This window comes from Microcaecilia unicolor, chromosome 2 (assembly GCF_901765095.1).
Source record: "Microcaecilia unicolor chromosome 2, aMicUni1.1, whole genome shotgun sequence".
NCBI classification, from domain to species: domain Eukaryota; kingdom Metazoa; phylum Chordata; class Amphibia; order Gymnophiona; family Siphonopidae; genus Microcaecilia; species Microcaecilia unicolor.
In genome coordinates this window covers 108452414-108469127 of record NC_044032.1, presented here as the reverse complement: position 1 = coordinate 108469127, position 16714 = coordinate 108452414, and the positions used below count along the sequence as shown (strand labels likewise).

At 40.4% G+C, this 16714-nt stretch overlaps 1 protein-coding gene across 3 annotated transcripts in view; it reads left to right on the top strand.

Annotated features, from left to right (window-relative positions):
• The window catches only part of CENPK (centromere protein K), a 75808-nt gene that overhangs the window by 57636 nt on the left and 1458 nt on the right, over positions 1-16714 (top strand). Inside the window, exon 11 of one of the 3 annotated variants that reach the window (XM_030193187.1) lies at positions 12358-12443. The exons of 1 other annotated variant lie outside the window; for it this stretch is intronic. In XM_030193187.1, coding sequence (XP_030049047.1) covers positions 12358-12402 — 45 coding nt within the window. In that variant the 3' untranslated portion in view covers positions 12403-12443. Of the gene's footprint in view, positions 1-5560; positions 5628-12357; positions 12444-16714 lie in introns of those variants that run through there. One more of the 3 variants, XM_030193186.1, reaches the window with a different exon arrangement.

The window sequence follows — 16714 nt, the reverse complement described above, 5'->3', positions numbered from 1 at the left end:
GTAGTACTACCAACAGATGGAAGCAGACAGTACTTGCAATTCAGTGATGTCATGACTGGTATAAGAAGTGGTGCTGTCTTGGAACTTGCCAGTATTTCTCTGCCTTCTGCAGATGGTGCAGGTTGAATTGCTGCAGCAGCTGTCTTTGGGGCAGACCTGATTCCCTGGGGCTGAATCCATGGCCTGTGCTCCAGTCTTGGGCCAATGAAAATTCTGGAGGTTGGTCAATGGCCCTTCTCCTGGTTGACAAACACAGAAGAAAACGAACCTTCGCACTGGTAAAACCAAAGAACAAAGTCACAGCGAAGGAGACAAAGTGGATAATGTCAGAAAACTTTCTATTGTATTCAGAAAAGTTCACAGTAAAAGATTTTATTAATAAAACCTGGACTCAAAGTGGATGATGTTAGAAAACTTTCTACTGGAGTCAGAAAAGTTCACAGTAAAAGTTTTCTGACATCATCCACTTTGTCTCCTTCACTATGACTTTGTTCCTTCTCCTGGTTGAACACAGAGGGATTGACTGCCCTCCATTGCCCTCAGCCTCTGCTTATATGCCCTCACTTCGGTGTGGCTAGCTGATGTATGGGACTTCCACCAATAAGATTTTTTTTTGACTGTCTTTTCCCCCTTCCTCTTCAAAGAACCTCTATTGCGAAGAAGGAGATGGAGAAAAGAGGTTAAAGGCTACCTGAATACCTGTTATGTTGTTCCCTATGGGAATTTTTTTTAAGAGAGAAAAGGAGAGAAATCAACAATTAATGTTGATTGCTCCTTGAGTTTAATTGAGTGGAGGAGTGGCCTAGTGGTTAGGGTGGTGGACTTTGGTCCTGGGAAACTGTGGAACTGAGTTCAATTCCCACTTCAGGCACAGGCAGCTCCTTGTGACTCTGGGCAAGTCACTTAACCCTTCATTGCCTCATGTAAGCCGCATTGAGCCTGCCATGAGTGGGAAAGTGCGGGGGAGAGTCTCTGGTCATGCAGTTCCAGTGGAATCCCTGCATGAGGAGGTCTGTTCTCTCGGGCTGTGCTGAATTTACTCTCCAGTGCAGGGTTTCTTTGTTTTTTTTCTGAGTAGGCCGACTGGCTGGTGCTGTGGGAACTGTGAGAGCTGGCACTTAAGCACTGCCACCGGCCTCTTCTTCACATGCGGTGGGAATCCTGTGTTTCTGACATGGGGACCCACAGGACTCTCTTGAAAATGCCATGAAGATTTGGTGAGGTAACTGGGATAACTTCCATTCCTACCACAATCAAGCCTTTTCGGTTTATTATAGGCATTAATCATTGCAAGAGTTTTTCCCAGTGAGGAAATTGGTAGTCTACATGTATCTCTGTTTGCTGACAAGATAATTTAAGGGAAACCTTAGCATCCCTCCCAGGTCTTTCTAAGATTCTTTTTATGGCTCTGCCTCTGTCTTGTTTTTGCTTGGCAAGCCCACAGCCAGGTAGTAGTGGCACTGATGACAATCCCCTTTTGGTAACATTGCACCTCAGGTTCCCCCTTATAGTAGGCTTCTGGATGTCTGTTTGCTCAGCGCAAGTGTTCTACTTGGCAGTTAGCTAATGTTGCATCTAAGCTGAATCTCCTTGCCTTAGGTTGTGAACATAGGTCTCATGATTGAATGGTTCTTTACTTGGTACTATTGCCTCCAAGTCTGAGCCTGGCATGAGCTGTCTTCACAGATTTCAGTAATATATGGCTCTCTATTTATTTTGTTTTCAACTGCCTTACATCCAAGCGGTTTACATAAAACAAGGCTTAAAAACAACAAAACTAACCATCAAAGCTCAAACATAAAAAAAAGCAATACCACTCTTAATTATCACACAAAAAAACACAATCACACAGTACAGAGACAGTACTACTGTTAGTTCCACCCTTACATAAAAGCATCCACAAATAAATAGAAACTTCTTAAATTGAGGTACATTGGCACATAAACGCAATTGTCCTGCTTAAAGCATTCCACATCACAATCCCTGCTGTTGAGAATGCAGCAACTCTAGTATCATAGTAACATGTTTTGACAAAGGCGTCCAGTGACAACCTCATTGCAGTCTCTGACCTGAGGGACCTTCCTGGTTGATACACTGGAAAAATCTCCTTAAAATATGATGGAACAGGCAGATACACAGCTTGATGCACAAAGCATAAAACTTTAAATTGTACTCTAAACTCTTCAAAATTGGTGTTATATGTGTAGATCTTGATATAACAACCACAAGCCTAGCAGCAGAATTTTCACAATCTTCAATACCTTTTGTGACTTCCTTGCAGCTTGTGAGTGTGTAGGGGTTGGCTCAGTCTTATACAGGGAGTGGTTCTGTTCTTAACCAGTAGATTTGGGTGGGATACCGGTGTCGGAAATGGTATTTCAAGCGGACGAGTCGGAGAAACTTACTGACTTCACGGTAAACCTGGAGGACGTAATGGGGCAGTTCGGCAAACTGAAGAGTAGCAAATCTCCTGGACCGGATGGTATTCATCCTAGAGTACTGATAGAACTGAAAAACGAGCTTGCGGAGCTACTGCTAGTGATATGCAACTTATCCTTAAAATCGAGCGTGGTACCGGAAGATTGGAAGGTGGCCAATGTAACGCCCATTTTTAAAAAAGGCTCCAGGGGAGATCCGGGAAATTATAGACCGGTGAGTCTGACGTCGGTGCCGGGGAAAATGGTAGAGACTATTATTAAAAACAAAATTACAGAGCACATCCGAGGACATGGATTACTGAGACCAAGTCAGCATGGCTTTTGTGTGGGGAAATCTTGCCTGACCAATTTACTTCAATTCTTTGAAGGAGTGAACAAACATGTGGACAAAGGGGAGTCGGTTGATATTGTGTATCTGGATTTTCAAAAGGCGTTTGACAAGGTACCTCATGAAAGGCTACAGAGGAAATTGGAGGGTCATGGGATAGGAGGAAATGTCCTATTGTGGATTAAAAACTGGTTGAAGGATAGGAAACAGAGAGTGGGGTTAAATGGGCAGTATTCACAATGGAGAAGGGTAGTTAGTGGGGTTCCTCAGGGGTCCATGCTAGGACCGCTGCTTTTTAATATATTTATAAATGATTTAGAGATGGGAGTAACTAGCGAGGTAATTAAATTTGCTGATGACACAAAGTTATTCAAAGTCGTTAAATCGCGACAGGATTGTGAAAAATTACAAGAGGACCTTACGAGACTGGGAGACTGGGCGGCTAAATGGCAGATGATGTTTAATGTGAGCAAGTGCAAGGTGATGCATGTGGGAAAAAAGAACCCGAATCATAGCTACGTCATGCAAGGTTCCACGTTAGGAGTTACGGACCAAGAAAGGGATCTGGGTGTCGTCGTTGATAACACACTGAAACCTTCTGCTCAGTGTGCTGCTGCGGCTAAGAAAGCAAATAGAATGTTGGGTATTATTAGGAAAGGTATGGAAAACAGGTGTGAGGATGTTATAATGCCGTTGTATCGCTCCATGGTGCGACCACACCTTGAGTATTGTGTTCAATTCTGGTCGCCGCATCTCAAGAAAGATATAGTAGAATTGGAAAAGGTGCGGCGAAGGGCGACTAAAATGATAGCGGGGATGGGACGACTTCCCTATGAAGAAAGACTAAGAAGGCTAGGGCTATACAGCTTGGAGAAGAGACGGCTGAGGGGAGACATGATAGAGGTATATAAAATAATGAGTGGAGTGGAACAGGTGGATGTGAAGCGTCTGTTCACGCTTTCCAAAAATACTAGGACTAGGGGGCATGCGATGAAACTACAGTGTAGTAAATTTAAAACAAATCAGAGAAAATTTTTCTTCACCCAACGTGTAATTAAACTCTGGAATTCGTTGCCGGAGAAAGTGGTGAAGGCGGTTAGCTTAGCAGAGTTTAAAAAGGGGTTGGATGGATTCCTAAAGGACAAGTCCATAAACCACTACTAAACAGACTTGGAAAAATCCAAAATTCCAGGAATAACATGTATAGAATGTTTGTACGTTTGGGAAGCTTGCCAGGTGCCCTTGGCCTGGATTGGCCGCTGTCGTGGACAGGATGCTGGGCTCGATGGACCCTTGGTCTTTTCCCAGTATGGCATTACTTATGTACTTATGGTAGAAGTGTGGAGCAGTACTAGTTGCACTGGGCTAGTGGTCTAGGGAAGCCATTGCACTGTGGCTATCTAGATTTGTCAGAGGGCTCGGTAGTTCTAGGACCTATTGATTATGGTGTGACTATCACTTTCAGAAGGCTCAGAGGGTACTGCTGCAGGAGACCTTATATGCAGCATGTCCTCTTAGTCTTTGAGGATTGCAAGGTTGAGGAACGTCTGGCAGTTCTGGGTGAGTTTCTGTCCCTCTCCCAGAAGAACAAGGAAGCGCTAATAAGAAAAAAAGTGCTTTCCTACTGTTACTATGTACAATAAGAGAGGTTTATATGAACACATTGCATTGTATGTATGAAAAAAATGTGCATATATTAGACACATGGTAAGACAACGACATTTTGTGAGCAATAGTGCTAGTCATCAAGACATCAGTCTTGGCTACTGTCCATCTCTGCATTTTTCATATACATTCATAATGCAATTATTTAAAAAATTGGCTAAAATGAAAATTGTATCTCATACTTGGATCAAAAATGACTGAGTGACATGCAGGCTGCAAACTATTCAGGAGTTTCTTTGAGAAATTTAAACATCAGTAGGTGGTAAGCTTTATAGGTAGATTTAAGGGAATTCTTGCAGCATAGGGGATGTTGCTTCAAATAATAAATATTGAGGCTGGTCTTCCTCTGTTTAAGTACCTTAAAGCTTTGGCACATCCTGTTTGTTTGACCTGGTCTAGCAGAATGATAGGTAGGCGAAATTTGTTCTTATCTGTTAATATCCTTTCCTTGAGTCCTGCTAGAACAGTCTAGAACCCGCCTGGGAAGAAAGCGGCTAGACATCGTTCAGTATTCTTTGGTGTCTCAAAGTACATCTCAGTCTTATTCTGGTGATGGTTTTAGGGAAAGAGTTCTCAGTACTGAGAAAGCTGGGAACCTAAATGTTTCTATTAGTCCATGTGGTTGGACCATATTGCTGGGCCACTGGATTGGTTCATATTATTGCACCATAATATCACTCTATTGTACCCTCTTGATAATCTTATTTAATAATGTAGGTTTTTATTGATTCTTAAAGATTTTCTGTAATGATGATCCAATATTCTGAGTTGTAGTGTTAATAATGCTGTTTCAGATTTCCTTTATATGCTATGTCAATAGTATGTTGGCTGTTTCCAGGGCTGCACCATTCTTTATATCAGTGATAACATCACTGAATAGTCAGTATACTTTGCTTCCATCTGCTTGAAGGGGGACATTACTCACTCATCTAGATTGGACTAACAAGACTCTAGTAAAGTAAATTAGCAGATAAGAACAAATGTCACCTTATATGAGCTTTCTGAAATTACCAAATAAACCAACCTGTATAGGACATTGCTTCTCAGCCTTTATTTCATAGCATACTTTCAAGTTTGTTTTTTCATGGCACACTGAACCAACATCCACACACTGTTCTTCCATCAACAGGAAGAGAGCAGCATTTACCTCTGCGCTTCATTCTGTGGGTTTCATTCTGATTTTTGACCATATGGCGTTAGTGGATCCTATCAGATCAGAGAGCCCCACATATTTGGATATCAAGTTATGGAACTCCTAGCGAAAGCACATGGGAACAGAAGGATGTCAGGAGCATAGAGACTGGAAGTAACGAATATAAAATAGCATTATTTGCTGATAATATTGAATTTGCAGTTCAGAATACTATTATGTCACTTTAAAGTGTTATTAAAGGAAATTCACAGATTTAGTGGATATTAGGCTTCAAGGTGTTTATGGGGAAATTGAAAGTATTAAAGATCTTTTGAAGAGGAATGAAGACTCCCTTAGATAATCCTTTCCCTTCAATTTCCCTTCATATGGGGTAAGATGGCTATTAATTATTTAGGAGTAAAGATACCCAGGGAGTTCAAACAGACCTTCAGGCTGAATTATACTCCTTTACTGGATAAAATTGATAAGGAGCTGGGGGTGGGGGGAGAAAAGGAGGCAAGGATATATCTCTTGGTTGGGCCACATGGTGAGTATTAAAATTACTATTTTAATGAGATTGCTTTACCTTTTCTTGGCACTCCCTATTAAAATTCATTGTAAGGTACTAAAGGTTTGCAGCAAAAAGATCTTTGGATACACCTAGAGGAAGAGACCACCAAGGGTAAGCTTGGATGGCTTTTACTAATCTAGGATGGAGAGAGGCCATAAGTCTCTAATATTAGGACTTACTATAGAACAGCCCTTTTCGGGCCAAAGCAGGGAGGAGAAGGTCCACAGTGGGTAGGAATTGAGCAGGACTTGTGGGAAGCTACCTGCGGTCACTATTCTATGGCAGGGCAGGTATAGGCCCTCCCCTGTGGAAGAATAATCTGTATGTTAAGCTTAGCCTGACAATGTGGGATAGAACTCATGCACAAGTTATGCAAGGGAAAAAAGTTTCACAACTAATGCATATTGCATTCAATAAGAAATACCTGCTGGGTCTGATGTATGGTTTGTCAGCTTACTTAGAAAAAACTGGAGGAAGTGGCAGATCTTGGATTTGAACACTTGAAGAAACACTTTAACAAGGATTTTATATACTTTCTCCAAGTCAAGCATTGTCTAGCACAGTACCAGATGGTAATAGATTTAAAACTGGCCTTGACTGCTTTTGAAGAGCTGTATTGTAAACAGTTCTATAACTGGGTGCTTCCATTTAGGTGCTCCAGCGTTGGATGTGGGAGCCTATTCTGTAACAGGACTTAGTTACAGGACTTAGTTGCCTAGGTTCTGTTATAGAATACTAGCATAACCTGATGTCAATGTGCCAAAACATTTAGGTACCCACACTCACACCAATCATAATGTAAGTGGGAGTTCCACCTATGTCCTGCCCATTCTCCACCCATGTGTATGCCCCCCTTGCAAATACGTAGTATGCAAGTTACTTGTGTATTAACAGAATAGCGCTTAGGCAGTCTTCTGGCATATACATACGCATCCATGAGTATATGTGTCAGTATTTTAAACATGTATGTGTTCACTGGGTGTGTAGATGTTAGCACCTAATTTATAGAATTGCTCTTTATATGTCCAGACTTTATGCTTTGCTGCTTTCTCAAAAGAGGAGTAAGGTGGCATTCATCAGGGCCTGGTAAGTGGATTTACAAGAGGAGCTAGGAAGTGAGGTTGGGGTAACTTTTTCAATCCAGATCTATGTCAGTATTCACCTATTACCTGTTCCGTATGGAATTAAAGTAAATGCATGTACATGCAGATGTGAGATGCTGGCATATATGTGGACAACAAGGAAGTTTTGGGCTGCTGTTTTCAATACTATGCTTTCATTTGAACATTAGATGTGATGGGTTGCCAGCTTCTTTGCACTATGTCAAATCTACTGTGTATGCTCAGACTTTGATCACAGTGCTTTAAGGACCTTGATTCATTCCTTAGTACTCAGCTGCATCAATTAAGGGTGTACTCTGTATTGTTGTCTCAAATTCTCCAACCTGAAACACATTCCAGAATATCCAGAACATATTAGTTAAGCTTTACACAGTGAGAAATTATGATAATTTGACACCTCTTCTCAATACTGACCACTGGCTAGTCGCCTAGTTTACTACTGAGTCAACTTTAAAGTTTTAGAATCACATGATTCCACTGACAGCAAATAGATGACCAGAACACAAATGTCTAACTTTCTGCCAATTTCTGCAGAATATACATCTACTTTCATGAATCTTTATGAAACTTTTTACCACCCTATTTATCTAGTGAGTGTTCCTATATTAAATATAAGACAAATCTTGTTACTATTTGGGAGTATGTCAGGTACTTGTGACCTGGATGGGCCACTGCTAAAAGCACGATACTAAGCTAGATAGACCATCAGTGTGCTCCAGTATGGCTATTATGTTCTTATGACCATCTGGGTTAGGTATTTTCATTTATGGTAAAATGGGGGTGCAGATTCTGTTAATTTATTAGGTCTGCCATCTCCATTTGGACAGCAGAGCCATGGCCCTTTTACTACCCTGGACAGAATTGCCTATACTACTACTACTACTTGACATTTCTAAAGCGCTACTAGGGTTACACAGCGCTGTACAATTTAACATAGAAGGACAGTCCCTGCTCAAAGGAGCTTACAATCTAAAGGACAAATGTACAGTCAGTCAAATAGGGGCAGTCTACATTTCCTGAAAGGTATAAAGGTTAGGTGCCGAAAGCAACATTGAAGAGGTGGGCTTTGAGCAAGGATTTGAAGATGGGTAGGGAGGGGGCTTGGCGTAAGGGCTCAGGAAGTTTATTCCAAGCATAGGGTGAGGCGAGGCAGAATGAGCGGAGCCTGGAGTTGGCGGTGGTGGCAAAGGGTACTGAGAGGAGGGATTTGTCCTGTGAGCGGAGGTTACGGGCGGGAACGTAAGGGGAAATGAGGGTAGAGAGGTAATGAGGGGCTATCCCCTCTAGATACTTAATTACCCCAACCTTGTATCTGCTCATGACAGTGTTACACAGTCAAGGCAGTATAAACCTATGTAATTAGAAAGGAACCCACTATTTAGTAGATAGTTTATTAGCATTGATATCTTACCCAAAGACAGTACAAGCAGTTCAGTCACTCATATGGTAGAGCAGCAGTTCACGACACGTCTGTCACCCGCCTTCTCTTGTAGCCTTCCTTTTGCTTTAATACCCCTCAGACTGCTCCTTTTATACCATTTTGGCCCTATTGATTCCAGTGGACCCTAGCTTTCTCACCAGAGCTCTTGGCCCTTATCAGTTGATAAGAAATGGCTTCACATATTCTCAAGCCCTAACTATAAACAAAATATGTTCAGAGCGCATCTTGTGAGATGACTTCACAGGTCATCTTGCTCTCTTCAGCTCCCCCCTCCCCTTGGGTATTCTCATCCTACGTACATCTAACCCTCTATCAACTTCTATTAGCCAAAACATCTTTCTCATGACTTCTCACAGGTGCCAGTCCCAGGATTGTTTACAAGAGCAAATGCCCCCCTCCCTTGCCAGCTCTCTGGGAACTCACTTCAGCATGAGCTGCAGTGAAATGGATTTTGTATCAGAGATGATTTTGATTTTTAAGAGGCCTAGCTCTTTAGCCTGAGCCATTGGCCTGTATTTTACTGAGAGCAAGGGCTAGCATAGTTCTACAATTCTTATTGTTTGAGATCTGAGTCTGTTCCCATTTGTTCCCCATATGTAAAGATTATTAATTTCTTATACAGAAAACAATTATAAACCACTTTGTTGTGATTAACATGAAAGTCAGTGTAGCAAATGCCAGTAAACTGAAAGTCACCTTTGCTTAATTGTTGGAAGAAAGTGGTTTTTTTTTTGTTTGTTTTGTTATTTTTAATATAAGGACAAATGTCTCATTTTCAAAACAGAAAAACGTCCAAAAAAAAAAGCAGCAAATGGACTTTTTTCATAAAAATGTCCAAATAGCAATTTTCAAAACTCAGTTTTAAGATGTTTTTCTATGCAGTTCATCTAAACCTCAAGGGGGCATTTTGGATGTGTGTTTTAGAGGGGATAGGGGGGCTTACAGTTTGGACATTTTTCTGTGATAATGGAACATTGTAAAACCGTCAAGGGCGAAAAAAGAATGTTTTTGGCTAGACCTGTTTCATTAATGACTGTACAAAAAAAGGTGCCCAAGCTGACCAGATGACCACTGGAGGGATAAAGGCATGACCTCCCCTTAATCCCCCAGTGGTCACTAACCCCTCCCACCCCCCTTAGAGGTGAAAGTGACAGTACATACCAGGCTGTATGACAGCTGCAGATATAATGGTTATTCCTCTCAGAGCAGCAAGCAGGTCCCTAAAGTAGCCTAGTGGTCGGTGCTGTGGACTGTAGAGAAGGGGACTCAGGCCCATATCCTATTCTAACTTGTGCTTGTGGAAAGTGTGAGCGCCATTAAAATACTTAGCTGTATAGTTACTTTCTCCCAGCAAAACCAGAAACTGGACCGTGACCGATGATGGCCAGCATTTCGTTAAGCTACGTAAGGGTCAGTTGGTCAAAGATTTAGATTAAACTCCGTTCAGTACTGACGGGTCTGGTTTCTGGTTTTGCTGGGAGAAAGAGACTATATAGCTAAGTATTTTAAGCTGAAGTTGTGCTGTTGAATTAAAGTGTGTTTCTTTTGGGAGTTTTTTTTGCCTATGATGAAGAAGTCCTGCTCTACCAGCCAATAGCTGGGATCTTCTTGAGGCTTTTTCCTCCCCTTTCATCATTTTTAGCTTTTTCATCACTTCTTTGCTTTTGTATAAGGAATCTTTATTTGTTTTTTGTGTTGTTAGACATTGAAGGCTTTTTTCCCCCAATATAGTTTGTATAGTATCTTCATGCCACAACAGTTATAGCCTATTTTTCTTATTTTGCTTTGTAGACTCTATCAGTGAGACCTCAGTGCAAGTTCTGTCTTTTGTTCAGCATATTTTCTTTGAGTGTGTGTATTAGCTAGATCATGGAGGGTCGCAAAATACAGAAGAAAACTTCATGCACATGATTATATGAAGTTTATTTACATCCTGTACTGTATATCAGTACATTCAAAAAGGTAGAGTTTAGGATGACTGGTATCTTTTATACAGTGTAATAAGAAAAGCAATGGTTATTTATAAACATTTAAATTATTTTGAACTATTTCTCTTTTTTTAAAATTGTTTGATATGCTTAAGTTCTCAAGCTTTTTGCTTTTAAGGGCATGTCAAGGCCGAAATGTGAGGAACATGATTGTGTCAGTAAATATTCTAAGGTCAACCTCTATTGAACTGATATGAAAAGCTACAGCATAGTCCTTTCAAGGAGTAGAGCCCAACTCCAGCTCACCTAGGGTCCACGTCTATATGTTTTTAGTTCTCTTTCAGTTTAACAGAGAAAAAGGTGGGGATGGCGTTCTAAGCTGTTGATTCGGGGGAGAAGGCAAACCTGCAATGGTGTCTTGAAGATAGGATTTGTGTACTGGTCAAATTGCTATCTTCTCTCCTGGAATTTAGTTCTAGCTTAATTACAGAACTTAGAACTGCTACATATGCTAAGTAGAGTTGTAGGAAATTTTCTAAAAGGTTCTGGAAATAGTTTAATGTTGGCATTGCCAAGTTGTGTGGTGAGTGACCCACTGTCTTAGAGATTAGCTACTTTATCTTTCTATCCCTATCGTTTTGTGTTTAAGGTCTGATTTAGTCCCAGTATGTTTGCTAACATTTTTGGTTTCCATGATCCATACCTTCAAGGAATTTCAATCTTTGTGGAAAGGGCAGTTGTCAAAGGCATTTGAGCATCCAACTGGCAAGCTGCTTCTGCTCCCAGGTCACACTGACATTTTGCTGAGAATGTTTGTGTCTTTCTTAGAAAGCAGTGAGTCTGTACTTTCTTGTTGTCGGTATATATTGTTACATTCCTGTTAAATGTCAGACTAAACAGGAATTAAATGCTTGGTCTGACAATAGAACTTAAGATGACTAATGGACGAGATAATATTAAAGACATTTAAGCTACTTTTTAAATGTAGTTTTATTTTAATAGAATCAATCTCAATTGCCTTTTTTTTTTTTTTACTGAAGAACAACAAACTTATTGTACCTCACTTGAAAAAATATTCTTCCTAAAATTAGTGTTGCACTTTTATTGTTTGGCTTGACTGCTTTCTTCCTCCTTTTTGATTTCCAGTTCAGTAAAATGTGGCCCCCTCTGTGAGCTTTTATACACACCTAGCTAAGATTATTTCCTATTTCTAATCCCCTCTTATGTAAGCCAATCATTGCAACATCAGTGTTTCTGCTGAGAGATACAACCCATGGTTCACTCCAGAGAACAAAATACACAAGTTCATAGGTTGCTGTTGCATATCTACATTACCCAGACTGTAATGGCCTCAAGTACAAATCCATTTATGCTTCCAACTTCACATTTATAGGCACGCAATTGTGGAATGCTCTACCCAAATCAGTCAAATGTACCCAGACATACTTAAAATTCAGAAAACTATTGAAAACTGTACTGTTTAAAAAGGCTTATTCTCTAGGCTCAACATAATCCAAATTAACTTCTAGTCTAATCAAAGATTTAATGACCACTAATTATATTATTATCTTTCACATATTGTTTATTTCAAATGTTGTTAAATATCTTTTAAACTGTAAAAATGTACCAAATGCACTGTAGCCTTTTCTACGGATATGTGTAAGCCACATTGAGCCTGCAATTGGTGGGAAAATGTGGGATATAAATGTATTACATAAATAAATATCAGCTAGGACCACAACATTCCCGACCGCCTCAGCTTGATGAGCAGAAGCTAAGTTTGGGAATCAAACCCAAGTCTCCTGTATTACAGTGCATGGTAAGTTGCACTGAATATATCAATCATATGCTTATAAAATCTACATTTTAAATTAAGGGGTGTTCTTAATTTAATGTTTTATCTGCACTGTTGTGCTCTATACTAACTCAGTTGGCGGCTTAGGGGGGTGGGAGGAGGGGAGCCAAGAAGGCAGCCTTAGTGTATGTGGAATGCTGAGCTCTGGTTTAGCTGTCCAGATCGTGCTGGAAGAACAATGAAGCGCAAGGGTAAAGCCCAAACTTACATGTCTGAGTTGGGTGGTAGTCCTCCCTTTTGCGCAGCAAACTTTTAGCAAGCTTTATTGTCCTTCCTGCTGGTGCTAAAGATTCGAGAGCTATGTCCATGAAGGGAGACCATGCATAAGAACATAAGAGTAGCCAGACTGGGTCAGACCAATGGTCCATCTAGCCCAGTATCCAGTTTTCCAAACAGTGGCCAAGCCAGGTTACAAGTACCTGGCAGAAACCCAAATCGTAATAAATAGAAGAAAGAGGAAACAACAAAAATGATCCAAAAAATCTTGTTCCTCAAACATTAATTTATACCCAAAGGGAACAAACACCACTGTGATATATTTAGAAAAAAAGAGGAAAAAGGACCCAGAGGCATCAGATATCCATCAGTGGCAAGGCTGTTAGGTCACCTATAGCTCAAAGCTATTCCAAACCCTTGAGCCTACTGCATGTAATCCAATCATTTGCCCCCAGGGACCAAAACTTCTGTTTTTGTTGAAGCTTCTATTATAAATACATCTCAAAAAAGAAAGAAAATAAATGACTACTTATCCTGCATTTGCAGGCTTAGCGCTGGCCAAAGGTTTCTGACACCTGATACTGACTCTCATATAAAATGCAGCATTTCGATGAAAAGACCTGCTTCTGGTGATTTTAAACTGTCGCTCAAACTAGAAAATAAGAACAGAAAAATAAGTTTGAAGAAAAACATCAGTGTCACAGAATATATATGCAATGAACTTACTAAGCATTGATACCGTGGGAAACGCCATCCAAAATAAAAGACAATAAGACCGTTGAATTTAAAAGCCCATGGAGACGTATGTGCTGAAAAATTAAAAAACACAAAAAAAAAACCAGCTTAGAAAATAAAAATATATATAAAAATCAAATGTCTGTGGTCTGATTTAAGCCCTTCGCGGCTTTGGAACAAGTACAGCTGTCACCATGAGGAGGCAATGTGGATACGCTCCTATGTACACTGGTATTTGATATATATATATATATATTTTTTTTTTTTTTTGTAAGCTGTTTTTTTATGTTTTCAGATGTCTTTTTTTCAGTGCATACGTCACCAAGTTGTACGTTGGGGGGGGGGGGGGGGGCCTTTAAATTTAGCGGTCTTATCATCCCCACCCCTTCAGTCAGTTATTTTGGATGGTGTTTGCCACGGTATCAATGTTTAGTAAGTTCGTTGCATGTATATTCTTTCTGTGACATTGATGTTTTTGTTCAACTTATTTTTCTGTTCTTGCTTTCTAGTTTGAGAGAGATTAAAATCCTCAGAAGCAGGTCTTTTGATTGAAATGTTGCATTTTATACGAGCATCAGCATTGGGTATCAGAAACATTTGACCGGTGCTGAGCCTGCAAAAACAGGATAAGTAGTCGCTTATTTTCTTTTTTTTGTGTGATGTACTTGTACTAGAAGTTTCAATAAAAAAGTTGATGTATAAAACAGAGGTTTTGGTCCCTGGGGGCAAATGATTGATTACTTGCAGTAGGCTCAAGGGTTTGGAATAGCTTTGTGCTATAGGAGTCCTAATAGCTGTGCCACTGATGGATATTTGATGCCTCTGGGTCCTTTTTCTTCTTTTTTTTCTAAATATGTCAGTGTTCTTTGTTCCCTTTGGTTATACATACATTACAGAAACCCAATTCATGGTAACATTCCATACTACAATTCCCAGAGCAAGCAGTTGCTTCCCCATGTCTGTCTCAATAGCAGACTATGGACTTTTCCTCCAGGAATCTGTCCAAACCTTAAACCCAGATATACTAACCGCTGTTACCACATCTTCTGGCAATGAGTTCCAGAGCCGTAACTATTTGTTGAGTGAAAAAATATTTCCTCTTATTTGTGTTAAAATTATTTCCATGTAACTTTCTCGAGTGTCCCCTAGTCTTTATACTTTTGGAATGAGTAAAAAATCGATTTATTTCTACTCAATCATATCTCCCCCTCATCTGTCTGTCTTCCAAGCTGAAGAGCCCTAACCTCTTTAGCCTTTCCTCATACGAGAGGAGGGACATCCTCTTTATCATTTTGGTCACTCTTCTTTGAACCTTTTCTAATTCCGCTATATTTTTTTTGAGATACGGCAATCAGAACTGAACGCAGTATTCAAGGTGCAGACGCACCATGGAGCATTACAAAGGCATTATAGTATTTTCGATCTTATTCACCATCCCTTTCCTAATAATTCCTAGCATCCTGTTTGTTTTTGGCTGCCACCACACACTGAGCAGAAGATTTCATTGTATTATCTACAACAACACCTAGATATTTTTCTTGAGCGCTGACCCCCAAGTTGTACCCTAGCATCAGGTAGCTGTGATTTGGATTATTCTTTCCAATGTGCATCACCTTGCACTTGTCCACATTAAATTTCATCTGCCGTTTGGATGCCCAGTCTTCCAATTTCCTAAGGTCATTCTGCAATATTTCATAGTCCTCACATGTTTTAACAGCCTTGAATAGTTTTGTATTATCTGCAAATTTAATCACCTCGTTCTTCGTTCCAATTTCCACATCATTTATAAATATGTTAAATAGCACAGGTCCCAGTACAGATCCCTGCGACACTCCACTGTTCCACTCCACTGTTCACCCTCCTCTATTGAGAGAAATGACCATTTAACCCTAACCTCTGTTTTCTGGCCAATAGCCAATTACTAATCCACACCAGAACATTGCCTCCTATCCCATGACTCATTTTATTTTTTCAGGAGTCTCTCATGAGGAGCTTTAGCAAAAGCTTTCTGAAAATCTAGGTACACTCCATCAACCGGCTCACCTTTATCCACATGTTAATTCACGCCTTCAAAGAAATGAAGCAAATTGGTGTGGCAAGACTTCCTTTGGCTGAACCCATGCTGACTCTGTCCCATGTTTGTCTACGTGTTCTGTAATTTTATTCTTTATAATAGTTTCAACTATTTTGCCCGGCACCGGCGTCAGGCTTACCGGTCCATAATTTCCTGGATCACCCCTAGAAACTTTTTTAAAAAATCGGTGTCTCATTGGCTATTTAACAACAGGTTACATATTACTAACAGCAGATCAGCAATTTCATGCTTGAGTTCTTTGAGTACCCTTGGATGTATGCCATCTGGTCCAGGTGATTGACTGCTCTCTAAGTTGTTAATTTGGCTCAGTACATCTTCCAAGTTCACAGAGATTTCTGTCAGTTCCTCTGCATCATCACCCTTGAAAATCATTTCCAGTACAGGCACATCTTTTACATCTTCTGTAAAGACAGAAGTAAAGAATTCATTCAGTTTCTTTGCTATGGCCTTGTCCTCCCTGAGCCCCCCCTTTTGCATATATCTTTCACGTGACTCTCAGCCCTGAAGGTTGTGAGACCTCCCCCCCCCCCCCGACCCAGAAGCAGTAATGCATCGCTGCAGTAAGTGCTGTCATTGGATGCCAAAGTTGCTGATGGGGCTGCAGCGTTCCCAGAGCTTCCTGGGACAGAATTAAGACTCGTTGTTGCCAGTGGGGTGATGGTGAAAGGAGGTATACCTAGCTTGGAGCACCGTTCTGAATTTAGCTTGGTCGTACAGATGAAGCCTGAAGGTAATGCTTGCATTTGCGGTAAGAAAAAGTCTGACAAAATAACTTTAGAGGAAGTTTTGGATGCTATTGGACAGTTAGAGGATCCCTCTGCTGAATAAATTTGATAAGTTCAGTTCTGGCCAGGAGTCATTTCAATCTCAAGAGTCATGACATTGGGAATTTTTACATCATCAGGAGACTGCAGTTCAGAAGTTAGGAGATGAGTTGAAAGAAGGTCATGCATCACTTGTCAAGGATAAGCTTGTTCAATCATCAAAAATTGGAAGCATTGGAGAACTGTGAATGTCATTTAAATCTACATTGCTTTAATTTTCCTAAATCTACAGTTTTGACATGGGTGGACATATTAAAAAAAATATCTAATCCCCAGAGAATCTCTGCCAGCTATTGTAAGAGCATATTATTTAGATTGGCATGATTCCGACCAATAGGAGAGTGGACATTGATTAGATATACTGC